Source organism: Trachurus trachurus, assembly GCF_905171665.1.
Source record: "Trachurus trachurus genome assembly, chromosome: 8".
In the NCBI taxonomy this organism is placed as follows: Eukaryota; Metazoa; Chordata; class Actinopteri; order Carangiformes; family Carangidae; genus Trachurus; species Trachurus trachurus.
The window spans coordinates 3,577,920-3,594,856 of record NC_139905.1 but is presented as its reverse complement, the minus strand read 5'-3'; the positions used below and the strand labels follow the sequence as shown (position 1 = coordinate 3,594,856).

Sequence of the window (16,937 nt, the reverse complement as noted above, 5' to 3'; positions counted from 1 at the left end):
CTACGTGCCTCCGTTCCTGAGAAAAGTCAAGCTAAACATGGCTGGGTTTCACCAAAATCCCTCCTTTTTTTCGAGAAAAGGAGATAGAGCGTCTTTTATGAAAGGTGCTCTGTTTGTACCTGTCGCTCTTCTGACACTCGCATTTCTGGAACAAAGGGCTCGTATAAGATAAATATATACAACAATTGTTGTTCTATTCACAAAACCACCATCGGGGGCGGGGGGGGGGGGGGGGGGGGGGGGGGCGCCACTAAACAACTAACACAGACCAGAGTCCTGCATCGGGTCGGATCCCCGCGGGTATCCGACGGGTACCCCGCAAAAACGGTGTTCAACGGTTGGATCAACTGTCTTGTGAAAATTCATGGGTCGGGCACGGGCGGAACTCAAATGAACGCGGGTGGGTACGCGGGTGTATGTGTCGGCCTACAGAGGAAAACTCACGCACAGCTGCATGAACCAGCGTAGCAAATCATTTTTTTTTATCACTCACGACAACAACAGAGAAGCATCTTGATGTAAATAAACGATCTTTGGCCGCTCGTGTGACCGCTCACAGCTTTCCCTGGAGTTTAGCCTGTCATGGCTTGACTGGTGAGCTACAAACACAATGTAAAGGCTGAAGTGTCCTGCTTTCATTAAAAAAAGAATTACGTCGCTATCATTCTCCGTTCCGGAAATTGCCGCGAAAGAGTACGGCTCCCCCTCTCTCTCTTTTCTTTTCTTTTTTCTAAAGAGTACGCCTATATCCCCGTTATCGCCGGTGATGACGGCGATCTAACGGGCAGCGGGTCGGGGAACGGGTCTTAATATTGACGGGCGGGTCGGATCCGGGTTGTAGTCAGAAATAATCACGGGTGACGGGTCGGGACACGGGCTTAAAAACCAACGGGTCGGGCGGGCGCGGGTTTCCAAAATTGGACCCGTGCAGGACTCTGACACAGACGCACCGTGCCGTGTCACAGCCTCTCGCCACGGAACGTGAGGGTCTGTCGGCCACAGCGGCTCGGGAACAGTGTTGGGCAAGTTACATCCAAAATATAATACATTACATATTATTAGTTACTGTCATTTGAAAGTAATTAGTTACATTACAATATTACTGTCTCAGAATTGTAATGCGTTACACTACTTGTGTATTACTTTTGAGTTACTTTCGCCAAAATAACAGCAGAAATTTCTGGCGACCCCGTCGATCAAGATGCACCAGCTCAGCTATTTCTATATGCTGGAACTCGATTTAAATTTGAGAAAGTGCAAGTATAGAATACAGTTGTTTAGGATTGCGTGTGTTGTTTTAATCATAATTTTAAAAAGAATAATTAGTTTTAAAAATATTTTTATCAATTACTAGACATTTCAGGCGACCCCATTTGAATTCCAGGCGACCCTACATGGGGTCCCGACCCCAAGGTTGAAAAACACTGCTGTAAAGTTTAGTTCATTGCAGCTGATAATACGTTCAGTGGAGGGTGATGTAGTATAATGTGTAAGGCAAGGCAAGGCAAGGCAATTTTATTTGTATAGCCCGTTTTTACAAACAGTTTGTCTCAAAGGGCTTTACATGGCATCGTAGCAACATCCTCTGTCCTTAGACCCTCACATCGACTGAGGAAAAACTCCGTGGAAACCCTTTTAACAGGGAAAAATTGGAGAAACCTCAGGGTGAGCAACAGAGGAGGGATCCCTCACCCAGGACGGACAGACGTGCAATAGATGTTGTTACAGACATAGAATGTGCGAAATATGGAAATGTTAGCAGGAGTTGATGAAGGCAGTCTCTGGTGAGGGGAGGGGGGGGGCAGGGAGAGCCGGCCAGCTCGATGGGAGGTAGGCCTCTGCAGCTACTAAAACTACGTTTGGGAATAATCTACTAAGAGTAACTGCCTAAATAACAGCACATGCAAACGCAGGATTGAAATGACAGTTTTACGCATTGTAATTATGTCTTTCGAGAGAAGGAGAGCAGAGAGCTGCATGACCGCAAACGCAGAATGACATTTGATCCAATGAATTAATACAAAGGAGCAAATAAACATATTGTTGATCTACGGTTAAAAAAGAACCGTGGGAGAATATCTGAGAGAAAGTAAATGCGGTGACACCAGCTGTCAATCACTGGACCGGAGGTGCGTGCTATGGCACAGTGCTATGGCGCAGAGCTCGGGCCACACTCGGATTTAAAAGCCCGGGCGAGAGGGGATCAAAGACGAGGTGAAAATAGAGGTGAGGTCTCGGTCCCGGACCCGGAGCTGAGAGGGGGGTTAGGATCGCACCGTGGGCGCTGCATGGCCTGCATAACGGCGCTTCAAACACACTGCTACAGCAGCTGGAGTGACCCAGAGAGATGAAAGAACTTTTACCATGGCATTAACTAACTCACTCGTGTTAGCGGCTCCAAGTCGACCTGTCTGGTAGGATATGAATTATGCTTTCCTTTTGTTTTATGTGTTCTTTTTGTAAACGTGAGAAAATTTCTATTAGCCTATGTACTCTGCTACTGCTGCACTGATTATCACCTCCTGATCGACTGATAAGTTTTCACACGTTTTTATGAAAGTGCGTTGTAACGCGCGTTACTTAGATTGTAACGGGTAAAATATTACCGAGATTTTATTTGTAATGCGTTATATTACTGCGTTACAGCAAATAGTAATACATTACTGTAATTGCGTTACTTTTGTAACGCGTTACTCCCAACACTGCTCGGGAAGACCGGTCCCGCCGGTGGTCGCGGTCCTTCTGTGGTACGGGTCGGTGATGCCGGTCTGCTTTGGCCCAGAGACCATCAGATTTTACCGCGGGGGGACTTTGGGGAGGACACGGTGTTGCTCCAGATGAAGACCGGGCGGACTGTCGGCTGAGAGCTTCCTGGTTCAGCTCCGAGCAGCTGGAGCAGCTGGAGCAGCAGCGCAGGTGAGAGCAGAGCAGCTGCGGAGCAGCTGCGCTGCATCTGCATGCAGAACTCCGTTTGCAGAAGCCGAGTTATGATAAAAACTTCCAGATCATGAGCTGTCATGTGACTTTGATCGTCATCTATTTCAGTTCTCCTCGTCGTAGAGTCCCCAAATTTACATATAATGTCTATTAAAGTGTCTATTTTCATAATTTAAAAAAAAAAGCAAAAAACGAAAAATCTCGTTTTTGGCACTCAACGCATGGGAACGAAAAACGAGAAATTACGTGGTCGGCACTCAATGAGTTAAAGTAACATTGCAGAGTTTTTCGGCCTTAAAATAATGTTTCCAGACTCACTGCAATGGTAGAAAAATGGTTAATAGGATGAATGGTGCTGCCGCCGCAGCCTGAGCCGGGTCGCGTCGGCTGAAACTGCACTATGTAACTTCCCTGCACGGGTACGAAACACTGCCCCCCCCCCCTCCTCCCCCCTCCCCTCTGCTTCGAGGGAGAGACGTGGTGGGTAAAGCGAAACTACGGTTCTCCTCCGGTCGTCGTCGCCGTTGTCGCCGCCGCCCCCCACCCTACACACCCCCTCCCCCCCTCCCTGGACCACCCACCACACAGTCTCCTTGCAAACATGTGGGAAATACTGTCGTTGGATGCGCTCGCTGTTAAGTTTCGTTTTCGTTTTTCCCCCCAGAAGATAGCGCTTCTCAACCAGATGGTGGAAGCACTGCGCTGAAACTCCGCAATGTTGCTTTAAGAAAAAACTCCTACGCAAAAACTTTTAGTGCGAGTTAGGAGCACTCCTAGCGGTAAAATTAAAGGCTTTGTGAATACGGCCCCTGCTCTCACCTGTCTCACCTTGATTCTCAGCATTCACAGTCATTGACAGGAAGTGGCTGCAGTGTGTGCCGTGCTCTTCACTTACTGCTTCACACTCCAGCCTCTCCCAGCCAGTTGAGCTACCAGGGAGCAGACTTTAGCTGCCAACAGCTCCCTACAGCCAGCCTCCACTGGAGCGCAGCTTTCCAGCCTCCTCTGCCTCTGCTGCCAGCTCTGTGGATCTCAGCTGCTTCCTCTCATGCTTCCTCCCATGGTTCTGTCAGCTCCACAACATCCACCAGCTGCTGTGTTTCTGACCACAACTCAACATCTGCTCTCAGATCAGTGCTGCACGTTGCTTCAACAACAAGTGTCTGAGTTGAAAACAACAGTTGTAGAAGCTGAGCTCGTTCTCTGCTGCTCTGAATCACTAACACTACGACTGCTCTCACCTTCTTCTCTCTGGACTCATCTCAACTGTTTTCTCTCTTCAGCTTCTTGAGAAAAATCCTCACACAAATCCTGACATGTATGAACCAATGAGAAGCTGAAGCTTCAAACAACTACAACAGCTCCAGTCAGTGAACTCACCTCAGAGTCTCCAGTCTACAGTTTGGACTCTCCAGTCCAGCACACAGAAGCTTCGCTGATGAATCATCCAGCTGGTTTCCACTCAGGTTCAGGTGTCTCAGGTGGGAGGGGCTGGACTTCAGAGCTGAGGCAACGACTTCACAGTGAATCCCTGAGAGTTTACACCAACCAAGTCTGTGATTAGAGAAGAAACAAAATGTGTGAGAGTAAAATCAGACAATTTGTACTAAACACACACAACATGTCATCATGTGATCAACATGTACTCTTCACACTCTGGTTCAGTTCATCTTCTCTCTTTGTGTTGGACATGAAACAATAATCCTCATCAGGGCTGGGCTGGAAAAACCCATTCAGATTCAGATCCACCTCCTCTTGAACCATCCAACATCCATTCATCAAAGCCCAGATGGATGTTTAATCCAGGCTCCTGCTGCCGACACAGGTAGATGTGGTCAGGTGAGCTCAGGTGTAGAGCTGCAGGTGTCACCTGAACAACACTCACACACATTGATTTTCTCCAAACATAAAATGAAGTAAAAGAAAATCAAAACATCTTTAGCAGCAGAAGGTCTGATCACTAAAGTGTGTCCTGCACAGATCTAATGATTGATTTCCATGGGTCACTGAGCAGCACACAAGAAAACATTCCACCTTAAAAGTGTGTGAGAGCTGGCGGCTGCACAGTGACTGAGATGGTTGATGAGTAAAAAGAGAGAGAAGCTGCTTTGATCGTCCTTCACTCTTCTGACAGTTTGTGTGTCTGTGCTGATGATGGACACACAAACATGACACAGTCAGTCTGTTACACTGGAGCTGCAGCTGCTTCGGCTTCACAACCAGCCACAACTGAACCAGCAGGTGAAGCACAGGTGTGTTACCACACACAAACTCACAACACTAGCAGCACACACACAGCAGCCTCTAGACTAGTGAACAAGTGTCCAGTCAGGTAGAAACTGTGTGGAGCTGAATGGAAGCAGATCTATGTGCAGGATGTGGAGAAGCAGCTGTGACTGTTGACACACAGTGGAGCTGCTGCTGCTGCTACATCTGCTATCTGTTGACATCAGGCTCAGGTCCATTTATTTAGCACAAAAGCGTATAACGCTGCACAAGGAGGGAACAAAGTCCTAGACAGACTTGTAAAAGGTTCCACCCCGTCAATAATACGAAACAAAAGGTCCCCCTGGGGCTTGGCCGGACCTCGGATGGAGTGGCCGGGGCAGAGTGGTGGAACCCAACCTTTCCCCCTTCCTGTCAAAATATAAATAAATGAATAAATATAATGAAAATTACAAATTGGGAAGGGGAGGGGAGAGGGAGGGAGAGAGGGGGGGAGGGAAAGAGGAGAAAAAAAAGGGGGGGGGGGGGGGCTCCCCTAAATGGGCAGACCCCCTCCCAAGGGCCTGGGAGTTGCCCTGACTGGGAGAGGCACAGTGAGGAGATCTGCAGCGGACCAGCACCCACATCTCGGTTTGGGTGCTTTCATCCATACACACGCATACACATACACACACTTAATACTACATTCATATATCACTGCAGTACGTAATTTCCTGTTGTCGTTTGTACCAATACTGACTGTCTGTCCATGTGTTTGTAATGTATTCGTCCTTCATGTCACCTTGTTTTTCACATCATCATTTAAAAAAAAATGAATAACAATTTACAGCATCAGTTCTCTGAGCGTCTCAATCATGTCCAAGTCAAACTGGAGTTGGGACGGATGGATTCAGGTGATCAGTGATCAATACCCAGCCTGACCCTCATCACTCTGTCAGACCTGCACATTGTTCATGTTGTTTAATCTTCAGCTTGAAGCTCAAACTGAAACATCTGCATGTTTAAAACTCACAGTGTTAAAACATCTGGAGAAAAAACACAACTGACCTGAAACTGGAGAAATGTCAAACTGAGACTGTGTGTGTGTGTGTGTGTGTGTGTGTGTGTGTGTGTGTGTGTGTGTGTGTGTGTGTGTGTGTGTGTGTGTGTGTGTGTGTGTGTGTGTGTGTAGAACAAATTGATGGTGTTCATCATGTCTGGACTCACTCAGCCTTCCTGCAGTTCCTCACAGCTGGGATCAGTCTCCGTCGTCCCTCCTCTGATGTGTTGTACTTCTTCAGGTCCAACTCGTCCAGAACCTGCTCTGACATCTGCAGCATGTAGGCCAGAGCTGAACACTGGATCTCAGAGAGTTCCTCTGATCTGTTCTCTGACTCCAGGAACTGTTGGATCTGCTGATGAACTGACTGGTCCTTCATCTCCGTCAGACAGTGGAAGATGTTGATGCTTCTGTCAGGAGAGATTTTATCACTTTCCATCTTCTTGAGGTTGTTGATGATTCTCTGGATGGTTTCTGGACTGTTGTCTGTCTGACCCAGCAGACCTCCTAACAGCCTCTGGTTGGACTCCAGAGAGAGGCCATGAAGGAAGCGAACAAACAGGTCCAGGTGACCGTTTCTACTGCTGAGGGATTTCTGCATGGCTCTCTTCAGGAAGTTAACCAGGATTAAATCATCATGTTGTTCTATCAGGAAGTCATACAGGGTTAAATTTCCATGTAGGAACGGGAACTCATCCAGGTTTGAAACATAACGTTGTTTTCCCAGGAAGTTCTCCAGGACCTGTGTGTTCCTGTTGGTGAAACAGTGGAACATGTAGACTGCAGCCAGAAACTCCTGAACACTCAGATGAACAAAGCAGTAGACTGTTTTCTGGAAGATCACACTCTCTCTTTTGAAGATCTCAGTACAGAGTCCTGAGTTCACCAAGGCCTCTGTGACATCCAGACCACACTGCTCCAGGTCTTCTTGGTAGAACATGATGTTTCCTTCCTCCAGCTGTTCAAACGCCAGCCTCCCCAGCTTCAGAAGAACTTCCCTGTCGGCCTCCGTCAGCTCCTGTGGACTCGTCTCATGTCCTTCACCGTACTTGTTCTTCTTCCTCTTTGTCTGGACCAGCAGGAAGTGTGAGAACAGGTCCGTCGTGGTCTTGGGCAGCTCTCCTCTCTGGTCTGTGGTCAACATGTGCTCCAGAACTGTAGCACTGATCCAGCAGAAGACTGGGACTTGACACATGATGTGGAGGCTCCTGGACGTCTGGATGTGTGAGATGATTCTTCTGGACAGATCTTCATCACTGGACCTCCTCCTGAAGTACTCCTCTATCTGGGCGTCAGTGAAGCCTCGGACCTCTGTTACCCTGTCGACACATGTAGGAGGGATCTGATTGGCTGCTGCAGGTCTGGAGGTGATCCAGACCAGAGCCGAGGGAAGCAGATTCCCCTGGATGAGGTTTGTCAGCAGCACGTTGACTGATGACGTCTGTGTGACATCAGACACAACCTCCCTGTTGTTGAAGTCCAGAGACAGTCGGCTTTCATCCAGGCCGTCAAAGATGAAGAGAAGTTTACAGACAGCCAGCTGCTCTGCTGTGACCTTCTGTAATGTTGGATGGAAAACATGGAGCAGCCTGAGAAGACTCAACCGCTGATCTCTGATCAGGTTCAGCTCCCTGAACGAAAGCAGAACCAGCAGACTGACATCTTGGTTCTCCAAGCCCTTGGCCCAGTCTAGAGTGAACTTCTGCACCGAGAAGGTTTTTCCAACGCCAGCGACGCCGTTGGTCAGAACCACTCTGATGGGTCTCTGTTGGACAGGTGAGACCGTAGAGACGTCCTCTCTCTGTTGGACAGATGAGACCGTAGAGACGTCCTCTCTCCGTTGGACAGGTGAGACCGTAGAGACGTCCTCTCTCCGTTGGACAGGTGAGACCGTAGAGACGTCCTCTCTCTGTTGGACAGGTGAGACCGTAGAGACGTCCTCTCTCTGTTGGACAGGTGAGACAGGTGAGACTGTAGAGACGTCCTCTCTCCGTTGGACAGGTGAGACCGTAGAGACGTCCTCTCTCCGTTGGACAGGTGAGACCGTAGAGACGTCCTCTCTCCGTTGGACAGGTGAGACCGTAGAGACGTCCTCTCTCTGTTGGACAGGTGAGACAGGTGAAACCGTAGAGACGTCCTCTCTCTGTTGGACAGGTGAGACCGTTGAGACGTCCTCTCTCTGTTGGACAGGTGAGACCGTAGAGACGTCCTCTCTCTGTTGGACAGGTGAGACCGTAGAGACGTCCTCTCTCTGTTGGACAGGTAAGTCTTTAAAGATGTCGTTGCACTTGATTGTAGCGTCATGGAGGGTCTTCTTCTTGGACGTTGTCTCCAGCTGTCTCACCTCATGTTGGGTATTAACCTCTTCACTCTGTCCCTCTGTGATGTAGAGCTCAGTGTAGATCCTGTTGAGGAGGGTTCCACTTCCTGTTCCACTTCCTGTTCCCTCAGTTCCTTCAGTCACTCGTTCACATCTGCTCCTCAGACTGATCTTATGTTGATCTAAAACCTCCTGCAGACCACGATCTGCTGAGAGAGAAGAGACAGAGTCAGACTGAAGACAGAGAGTCTGACAATCTGATCAGATTATTTTCATCAACTACAGAAAAACTACAGACAACAAAGAGAAGGTTTGAATCATCATCTTAAATGTCAGAGCTGTGTGATGGAACAATGACTCTGGAGAAAACAACAGGTCCTGGTTTCACTAATGACCACATCAGCAGACAGATGTCCAGTCTCACTTTGTCCACAGCTGCTCTGATTGGCTGTCTGCAGCTCACCTCTGGTTCTGGGTCTTTGTCCATGATCCTTCAGGACGTCAGAGACACCACTCCTCTTCCTCCTGTCAAGACATTTCTGGATCAACAACATGTCACAGTCTCAGCTCCACATCTCTGATCTGTCTGATGGATCTGGTTCCTGGTTTTCACTGAAGAATCTTGTTTCCTGACTCATTCAACATCATCTCTGTGAACATATCCAAATAAACTTAATCTAATCTAATCTAATCTTGCTGTGGGAAAACAGTGTAGGTCTTTAACTGATTAATATCTGTTAACTGAAAAGACCCGATGCGAGTGGCAACGCGATCCTCTATGGAAGATTTTTTTTATTTTTATAAAACACACAAATTGTGGAGCCATATCCACTGAGCTCTGTCTCAGCTGATGGTGCTCAGATGGAGGTTAGATCTTCACACGTTGACGTTCACAATTTTATGGGGGAACATAGGACCCTTTTTCTAAAAAAGGGTCCTATGTTTCCCCACTGTTGCCGGGGAACATGGGACCTTTTCTCAAAAAAAGGGTCCTATATTCCCCGCTGTTGGTGGTCGATTGATTCTCTCTACTTATCTGGACTCTATCTGGCTTGTCTCTAGCCTCTACCTGGTCTTTTTACTAAACTTAACCAACTCCTTTCTTCATTGCCTAAACCCAACAAATGGGACAATTACACTTCCCACTCAAAGTCACAACTCAACTCTCATTCAGAAATAGGAAAAAATCTGCAAAGTCACAACTGCACTTCCAGGTATGGGGCCAAAAATTGCATGTCCTTTTGGGAAAAAGCAGGGAACATAGGACCCTTTTTCTAAAAAAGGGAACATAGGGAACATAGGGGTGATCCCACTCGCGAGCCGCATGTATACAGTGAAGCTCTGAACGGGACAACAAAGAATCCACCTGATGCGGAAACTAAACTCTTTTAGTTCTAAAACCATCAATGGTCAGTCAGTGAAGGATAAGAACAGTCTTGATCGTTAGAGTCTGCTCCAAGATTATTGGAGTCCAGCTAACAGACCTGAGTGTGCTCTGGAAAAAAATGTGTGGTCCAGAAAGCAAAATGCATCTTGAAGCAATGAATTTACTCTGAAGCCCCCAGGGCGATGCTCCTCTGCCCCCCTGAGGAAGACAAATCACTACTGAAATTCTTTTATCCCTTCAGTTATTAGGTTGATGAATGCCAATTTTAATGAGTAGGTTTGTGCTTGTCGTTTATTTATTTACTTATATATTTATTATTTGCACATGTACATGACATCGCTGTTGGGAAACCATGAGTTGAACTGATTCACTGAAAACTGAGAGTCGAGTGTTAGAGTTGTATGTCCAATGAATTAATGAATTTCTAACTTAATTGAACTGGGAGCTGTAAACTGAACTGCCCGTAAAACTCATGCCCGTGAAACTCATCATTCAGGCTGTAAAATGATCCTGCAAACTGCTGTAAACTCTGTTAGAAACCAGCTCATCAACGTTCACCAAACCACCTGGAATCAGCCACGTCTTTAAAGCTCATGTTGATCAGCTGCAGGAAGAACATGGAGGAGGAACAAGTCCAGACGTTCTTTCATCAGATCAGTTCAGAAGAAACATGAAGAGACCTGAGCAGTTAGTATGAAGACACTGATCAACCACAAGAACCAGTTCCTGTTGACTCACAGTCACTATGAGCTGCAGGACCTCAACACACTCAACACTGGTAAAGAGGCTGGAGCAGGTCTCTTACCGGGAGTCTGAAGGTCCAGGTCCAGGTTCAGGACTGAAGTCTGGAAGATCTCCTTTGGACCAGTCACTCTTCAGAGACGGAGAGGTGGGTCCAGGTCCAAGACTGAAGTCTGGAACATCTCCTTTGGACCAGTCACTCTTCAGAGACGGAGAGGTGGGTCCAGGTCCAAGACTGAAGTCTGGAACATCTCCTTTGGACCAGTCACTCTTCAGAGACGGAGAGGTGGGTCCAGGTCCAAGACTGAAGTCTGGAACATCTCCTTTGGACCAGTCACTCTTCAGAGACGGAGAGGTGGGTCCAGGTCCAGGTCCAAGACTGAAGTCTGGAAGATCAAATTTGGACCGGTCACTCTTCAGAGACGGACAGATGGATCCTGGAGACTCTGGTCCGTCCTCCTCTTCCTCCACATTAACACTCATCTTCAGGACTTCAGTCAGTCTGAGAGGGAAACCAGAAACATGCATGAAAGTGCATTTTAAAACAATAAATGAGATAAAGCCATCCAGACGACTAATGCATCTTAAATTGATTTAAGTATGTTTTGTAAAAACGAAATTGAGAAGAAAGAGGGTTTCTTATACACACATCATAAATCAAGACTCTGGATTTACTTGCTCTTGCCTCTGAATGTTTGTAGCCCCCTGGTGGTTGTCACTGCACATATTGTCACATACTATGTTTTAGTAGTAGTCTCGGTGTGTGGACTATAGGCTGTACGGTGTGGACAGGGCCTGAGTCAGACTGAGACAACAGGGAGTAGCTGTCCTCCTGCTGCCCCCCCTTTAGTCTCAGTGTCTCTGTGTGGACACAAGTTCACTCTGACTCTTCTTCCCTCCACACTTCACAGGGACTGACACTCACAGACTTTAACGGTGAATAATAATGTTGTTTAACACTCACCTCACTCAGCTGTTACTCCTTCATGCTGTCTTAAAATGGCGTCTGAACTAAATACTTTCACTTTCTTGTTCCTCTTCAGTCAGTCCGGGGCGGAGCCAGGCAGCCAGCTGAGCTCACCTGCAGAATTCACTGTAAAAATAAAAATAAACTACTGTAAAACTTTTTTAACCTATCTCATCCCACAACTTTTTTTTGAACATTTTGAATTCTGCTCTCATGGGAGCAACTGGAGTCAATGTAAGACTGGCATTTTCAAACATTTGATTTTCACTTATGGAGCAAAATGGTTATTTTTTTTAAAAACAAATTACCAAAATTTCCATGCTGTCATTTTTATTATTGTCTGATCTGTAATGTCCTGTGTTTCTTTTAACCCTAACCCTACGCATTTTATCAGATACAAACCAGCTTAAATAATAAACAACAATGGAGTGGATTCTTTGAGTTTGTGTATTGTTGTTCTGACAAACAACCCATTGCGTTGTTCCACAATTGCTACTGTCTGAGAAGACAGGATGGAGCAGGTTTTACATTTTACAAATGTTGAAAGTTACTGTTGAATTATACTTGTTGATTTTCAGAACAAACAATAACTGTGTTTAATTAAATCTTTACAGTTCCTCACACTGACCACAGGATGGCAGTGAAGTCCAGCTCAGACATCTGCAAACAACTTGTATAGGCCTATTTGTCTCTTCTCTGTCTGAGTTAGGGTTAAGGTTGTATAGATAGTACATAGACACAGAGACACTGTAATCAAATGTTTAATCATTTCTGCAATTTCTTGTCAACCAGTTACTGAAGAAAATTAAACGTGTACAGAAAAGAAAATTGATTTTAAGCCCACTCTGGGTCATAAAATTAGTGTAATAATAACTCATCTATCAGACGATGTAGGTCAAACTTTGTGCAAAATTCCATTTTTGAGTAAATCCAGGATGAAAGTGTGTATTTTTTTCCCCGTATTGGATAATGCAGGCGCACGGATTATACGTCAGCCTGTACACGATTCACCAGCCACTGATATTGGATCCGTAATCCGTCATTCAAACGTCTGAGACACACGCACACACACGGAGCTCGGTCTCGCCCCAAGCTTTGAATATCCCGCCCGCTTTATAACGACCAATCAAATTCGTTTTCCTTACTCGGGTAAACTTGTGTTGCAGCTCGTGACAACTCGGCGCGACAAACAGGACAAACGGCCATTTCTGTACACCTTTAATATATAATGAAAAATAATTGACAGTCTTATTTCTTATCTTTCCATGTTTTCCCATATTCTGTGTTGTAAACGGTTTCTTTGTCTGTAGGCTATGTGACAGTTGACAGTCCTGTCACTATGCCTCCAATTGATCATGTGCCCCAGCAATATCCCTTTGGATGAATGGCCAGCGCACATGACTCTTACCTGGGAGACTAGGGCCCTAGGGTTCAAACCCTGCCTGGGCCCTCCTTCGCACTGCCACATAGCCTACACAACATGAAATGCCCATCTTCTCTGTTGCTTACCCTGAGGTTTCTCCAACTTTTTCCCTGTTTAAATTGTTTTCTTGGGAGTTTTTCCTCAGTCTGTGTGGGGCAGAGGATGTTGTTGTGATGCTGTATAAAGCCCCTTGAGACAAACTGTTTGTTAAAACGGGCTATAGGCCTACAAATAAAATGACCTTGCCTTGCCTATTAAATGTGTCTTAAACAGTTTTTTTAATTTACATCAAGGAACCTTAAAGCAGAAGTAAGTGGTCCGGTCGTTTTGGCTAATGCTGCGTTCCAGGCAGGCTTTTGAAACCGTAAATTACAGCTTCAAGTCACGACTTACGACTTTGTAGCGTTCCAGGCAACCCACTTGTGTTTTTCCGACCTGTTTTACCGGTGAAAGTCACTATAACGGCCACTCGTAACTTCCGACCCGTGAACTCGTACCAGATCGAACTGGTACCACTTCACAGGTCGGAAAAACACGAGTTACGGGTTGCCTTGAACGCACCATAACGTCTTGTCAGCCGACGGAGTTAGCAGCCCCCGCCCTCGTCATGGATCTATTGGTCCTCGTCCCTACGTCACCACATTCAGGCGCATCCCTTGGCTGCACACACAGAGAGGACTGCCCCTTTATGCCGTTCTCTCTCCTCATTGGATAAAAACTGTAGGATACGAGAAAAGTTTTCTCCTGGGCTCAGAGCAGAGCAGAGTGACTGACAGACCCGTGTTTCAGACCAAACACTCTATGTAAGTGATTGCTGTCGGAAGATATAACTATTTAAAGCAGAAGTGAGTGATATATTTGTGTTAATATAAGTCTTAAATAGTTATATCTTCCCACAGCAATCACTTACATAGAGTGTTTGGACTGAAACACGGGTCTCTCAGTCACTCTGCTCTGCTCTGAGCCCAGGAGAAAACATTTATCGTATCCTACAGTTTTTATCCAATGAGGAGAGAGAACGGCATGCAGGGCTGTGTGTGCAGCCAAGGGACGCCGTGAATGTGGCGACGTAGGGACGAGGACTGTTATGGTGCGTTCAAGGAAACTCGTAACTCGTATTTTTCCGACCTGTGAAGTCGTACCAGTTCGATCTGGTGCGAGTTCACGGGTCAGAAGTTATGAGTGGCCGTTATAGTGACTTTCACCGGTAAAACAGGTCGGAAAAACACGAGTGGGTTGCCTGAAACGCTACAAAGTCGTAAGTCGTGACTTGAAGCTGTAATTTACGGTTTCAAAAGCCTGCCTGGAACGCAGCATTAGCCAAAACGACCGGATCGCTTACTTCTGCTTTAAAAATATTAACACAAAAATATCGCTTAACTGCTTTAAATTGACACAAATTACACCACGGACCCCAGAAATAGCCGTTCTGAGACAGTCGGTGTATATCCAAATTACTGCCGATGGCATGAATTTTTGGAAAAAATTCAGGTAATTTCAGGGGGGGAAAAAAGTAACATCTGGGGGAAAATATGATCACATTTTGAGGAAAAAGTTGGGGACGACTTTGAACCCTTTCAAGGACCCCACATTGAGAACCACTGGTCTAAAAGACATTAAAAGTCTTATAAAAGATGATCATTAAATCAAGCCTTGGAGCCTTTGTACTAGATTATTAATACTATCTAGGTCGATTTATTTATACCCTTTTATTTTGTGCAGTGGAAATCCTCACCGGAAACAGATAGAACCAGCCGTTTCCGGTCGCCACCGCTCGAGTCCCGCCCCACCGAGTCTGTGCCATCTTGTATTTAGCAAGAACAAAAAAAAAAAAAAAACGGTGCGAGAAACCAGTCCAACCTCAGGATGGGGCGCAGATAGATTTTAAAAGGCGGATTTTAAGAGTATATATATAGGCTTCGTTGAGACGGGACAATATGGTTGTAAGTGTGGCACCGCCGCGGAGGAACAGAAGCAGCAGCCGCCACACCCCGCAGAACAGCCGCCGTTACCCGCTAGCTCCCTGCTAGCTCCGTGCTAACTCACCACAGCTAAGATCAGTTAGCCAATTAGCTGCTGCGGCTACTGGAGACGAGGCTGAAGGCTAGCAGAGTAGAGACAGTTCTGAGATTTTTTGGAAACCGTTGTTGATACATTATTTAATCGGGGGGGACTTCGGAGAGGATGATGGACCGGATGTCGTGTTGACTGTGTCCGCAGAGAAGAGAAGAGAAGACACCGAGACCCGGGCTATGAGGATAGAGGCTCGTTAGCTCGGCTGCTAACGGTTTGTTTTTCGGTCCAGAGCGGAACCACAATAAGCCGCGGTAAGTAAAAGTAACGGTGCTACATTAGCTTAGCTTAGCCTAGCTTGTTTTAGCTTAGCATAGAATAACCCAGTTAGCTAACTTAGCTGCTCCTGAGGTTTTCAAAACTTGGGTCCGGGGGACGCCCTGTGGTCCTCTGATTTATGTCCAGAGGCCTTCACTTATAGATGATAAACAGTTTTAAATCGACCACAGCTTTATTTCATTTTATTTATTAACTTAGACACACACACAACCAAAGGAAATCTAAAAACATAACCAAAAATCTCGGCTAACGTTACAGCAGCTAGCCCGTCATCTTTAGCTGCTCCGTGACGGCGATGGCTTTCTTTTTTTTCCTTAAACAATTAGTCATGTAAGTTTAACACAGATTTAGATCAAACCTTCAAGCACAAGTTGTGTAATAAATGTCAAATATCTGCTGATTTGGGCCTTATAAACAGATGAGGGCTTGTTGTTTCCCTTCTGTCGTGTGTTGTTGTGTGAATATTTGAGCTGTTTGGACTTTAATTAGAACAAAAAGAGACGTTTTGTTGCTGTTGTTGCTTAAACAGGATGAAATCAGAAAACCAAACGGTAGATGAGTGTAATGAATGAAACCGATCGTTCCTAGCAGCTTAATATATGATCTGTTTGTGCAGTTTGATGAACTGGTTATAACGGTTGTTCTCCGGCTGTTAGGATGCAGGATGAAGCCGTTTGAGGAGAGACATGATCGGACGGTGAGCTGCGGTTTAACTGCGTGTCTTGGCTCTGGAGATCACATAATGTGTTAAATCAGGGCTACGACTGCTCAGATTTTTACATTTCATCTAACGTTTGGTTTTCCCTTTCACCTTGGCAACACTACACAATAAAAAACGTCTCATTTTGTCATAATTAAGGTCCAAACAGCTCAAATATTCATCCAATAACGCATGACAGAAGGGAAACAACAAGCTCTCACCTGTTTAAAAGGCTGAAATCAGCAGGTATTTCATATACTACACAACATATGCTCGAAGGTTTGTCCTAAATCTGTGTCCACATTGTTAAAATCAACTTAGATGACTAATTTTTTACAACAACACCAAAAAAACGTCTCTTTTTGTTCTAATTAAAGTCCAAACAGCTCAAATATTCACACAACACACGACAGAAGGGAAACAACAACCTCTCACCTGTTTAAAAGGCTGAAATCATGACATTTAGGCTACTATACAACGTATGCTCGAAGGTTTGATCTAAATCCGTGTCCACTTGCATGACTAATTGTTTAGAGCAACAAAAAACACATCTTTTTGTTCTAAATAAAGTCCAAACAGCTCAAATATTCATACGTACAGTAACACATGACAGAAGGGAAACAACAAGCTCTCACCTGTTTACAAGGCTGAAATCAGCAGGTATTTGACATTTATGACACAACCTATGCTCGAAGGTTTGATCTAAATCCGTGTCCACTTTGTTAAAATCAACTTACATGACTAATTGTTTAGAGCAACAAAAAACACATCTTTTTGTTCTAAATAAAGTCCAAACAGCTCAAATATTCATACGATAATGCATGACAGAAGGAAACAACAAACTC

At 45.7% G+C, this 16,937-nt stretch overlaps 2 protein-coding genes across 2 annotated transcripts in view; one reads left to right on the top strand and one right to left on the bottom strand.

The window, feature by feature from the left end:
* Positions 1-11,376, bottom strand: part of LOC310989795 (uncharacterized protein) — a gene marked incomplete at both ends in the record, with an annotated part of 133,069 nt that extends 121,693 nt beyond the window's left edge. The window contains 6 exons of the mRNA XM_083976944.1: positions 4,318-4,491; positions 6,370-7,967; positions 8,454-8,728; positions 8,986-9,047; positions 10,715-11,064; positions 11,326-11,376. Of these exons, the coding sequence (XP_083833070.1) occupies positions 4,318-4,491; positions 6,370-7,967; positions 8,454-8,728; positions 8,986-9,047; positions 10,715-11,064; positions 11,326-11,376 (2,510 nt within the window). The remainder of the gene's footprint in view (positions 1-4,317; positions 4,492-6,369; positions 7,968-8,453; positions 8,729-8,985; positions 9,048-10,714; positions 11,065-11,325) is intronic.
* A 3,485-nt stretch (positions 11,377-14,861) lies between these two features.
* taok2a (TAO kinase 2a) overlaps positions 14,862-16,937 on the top strand; it is a 39,772-nt gene continuing 37,696 nt past the window's right edge. The window contains 1 exon segment of the mRNA XM_083976474.1: positions 14,862-15,367. The gene's annotated coding sequence lies outside the window, so the exon portion shown is untranslated.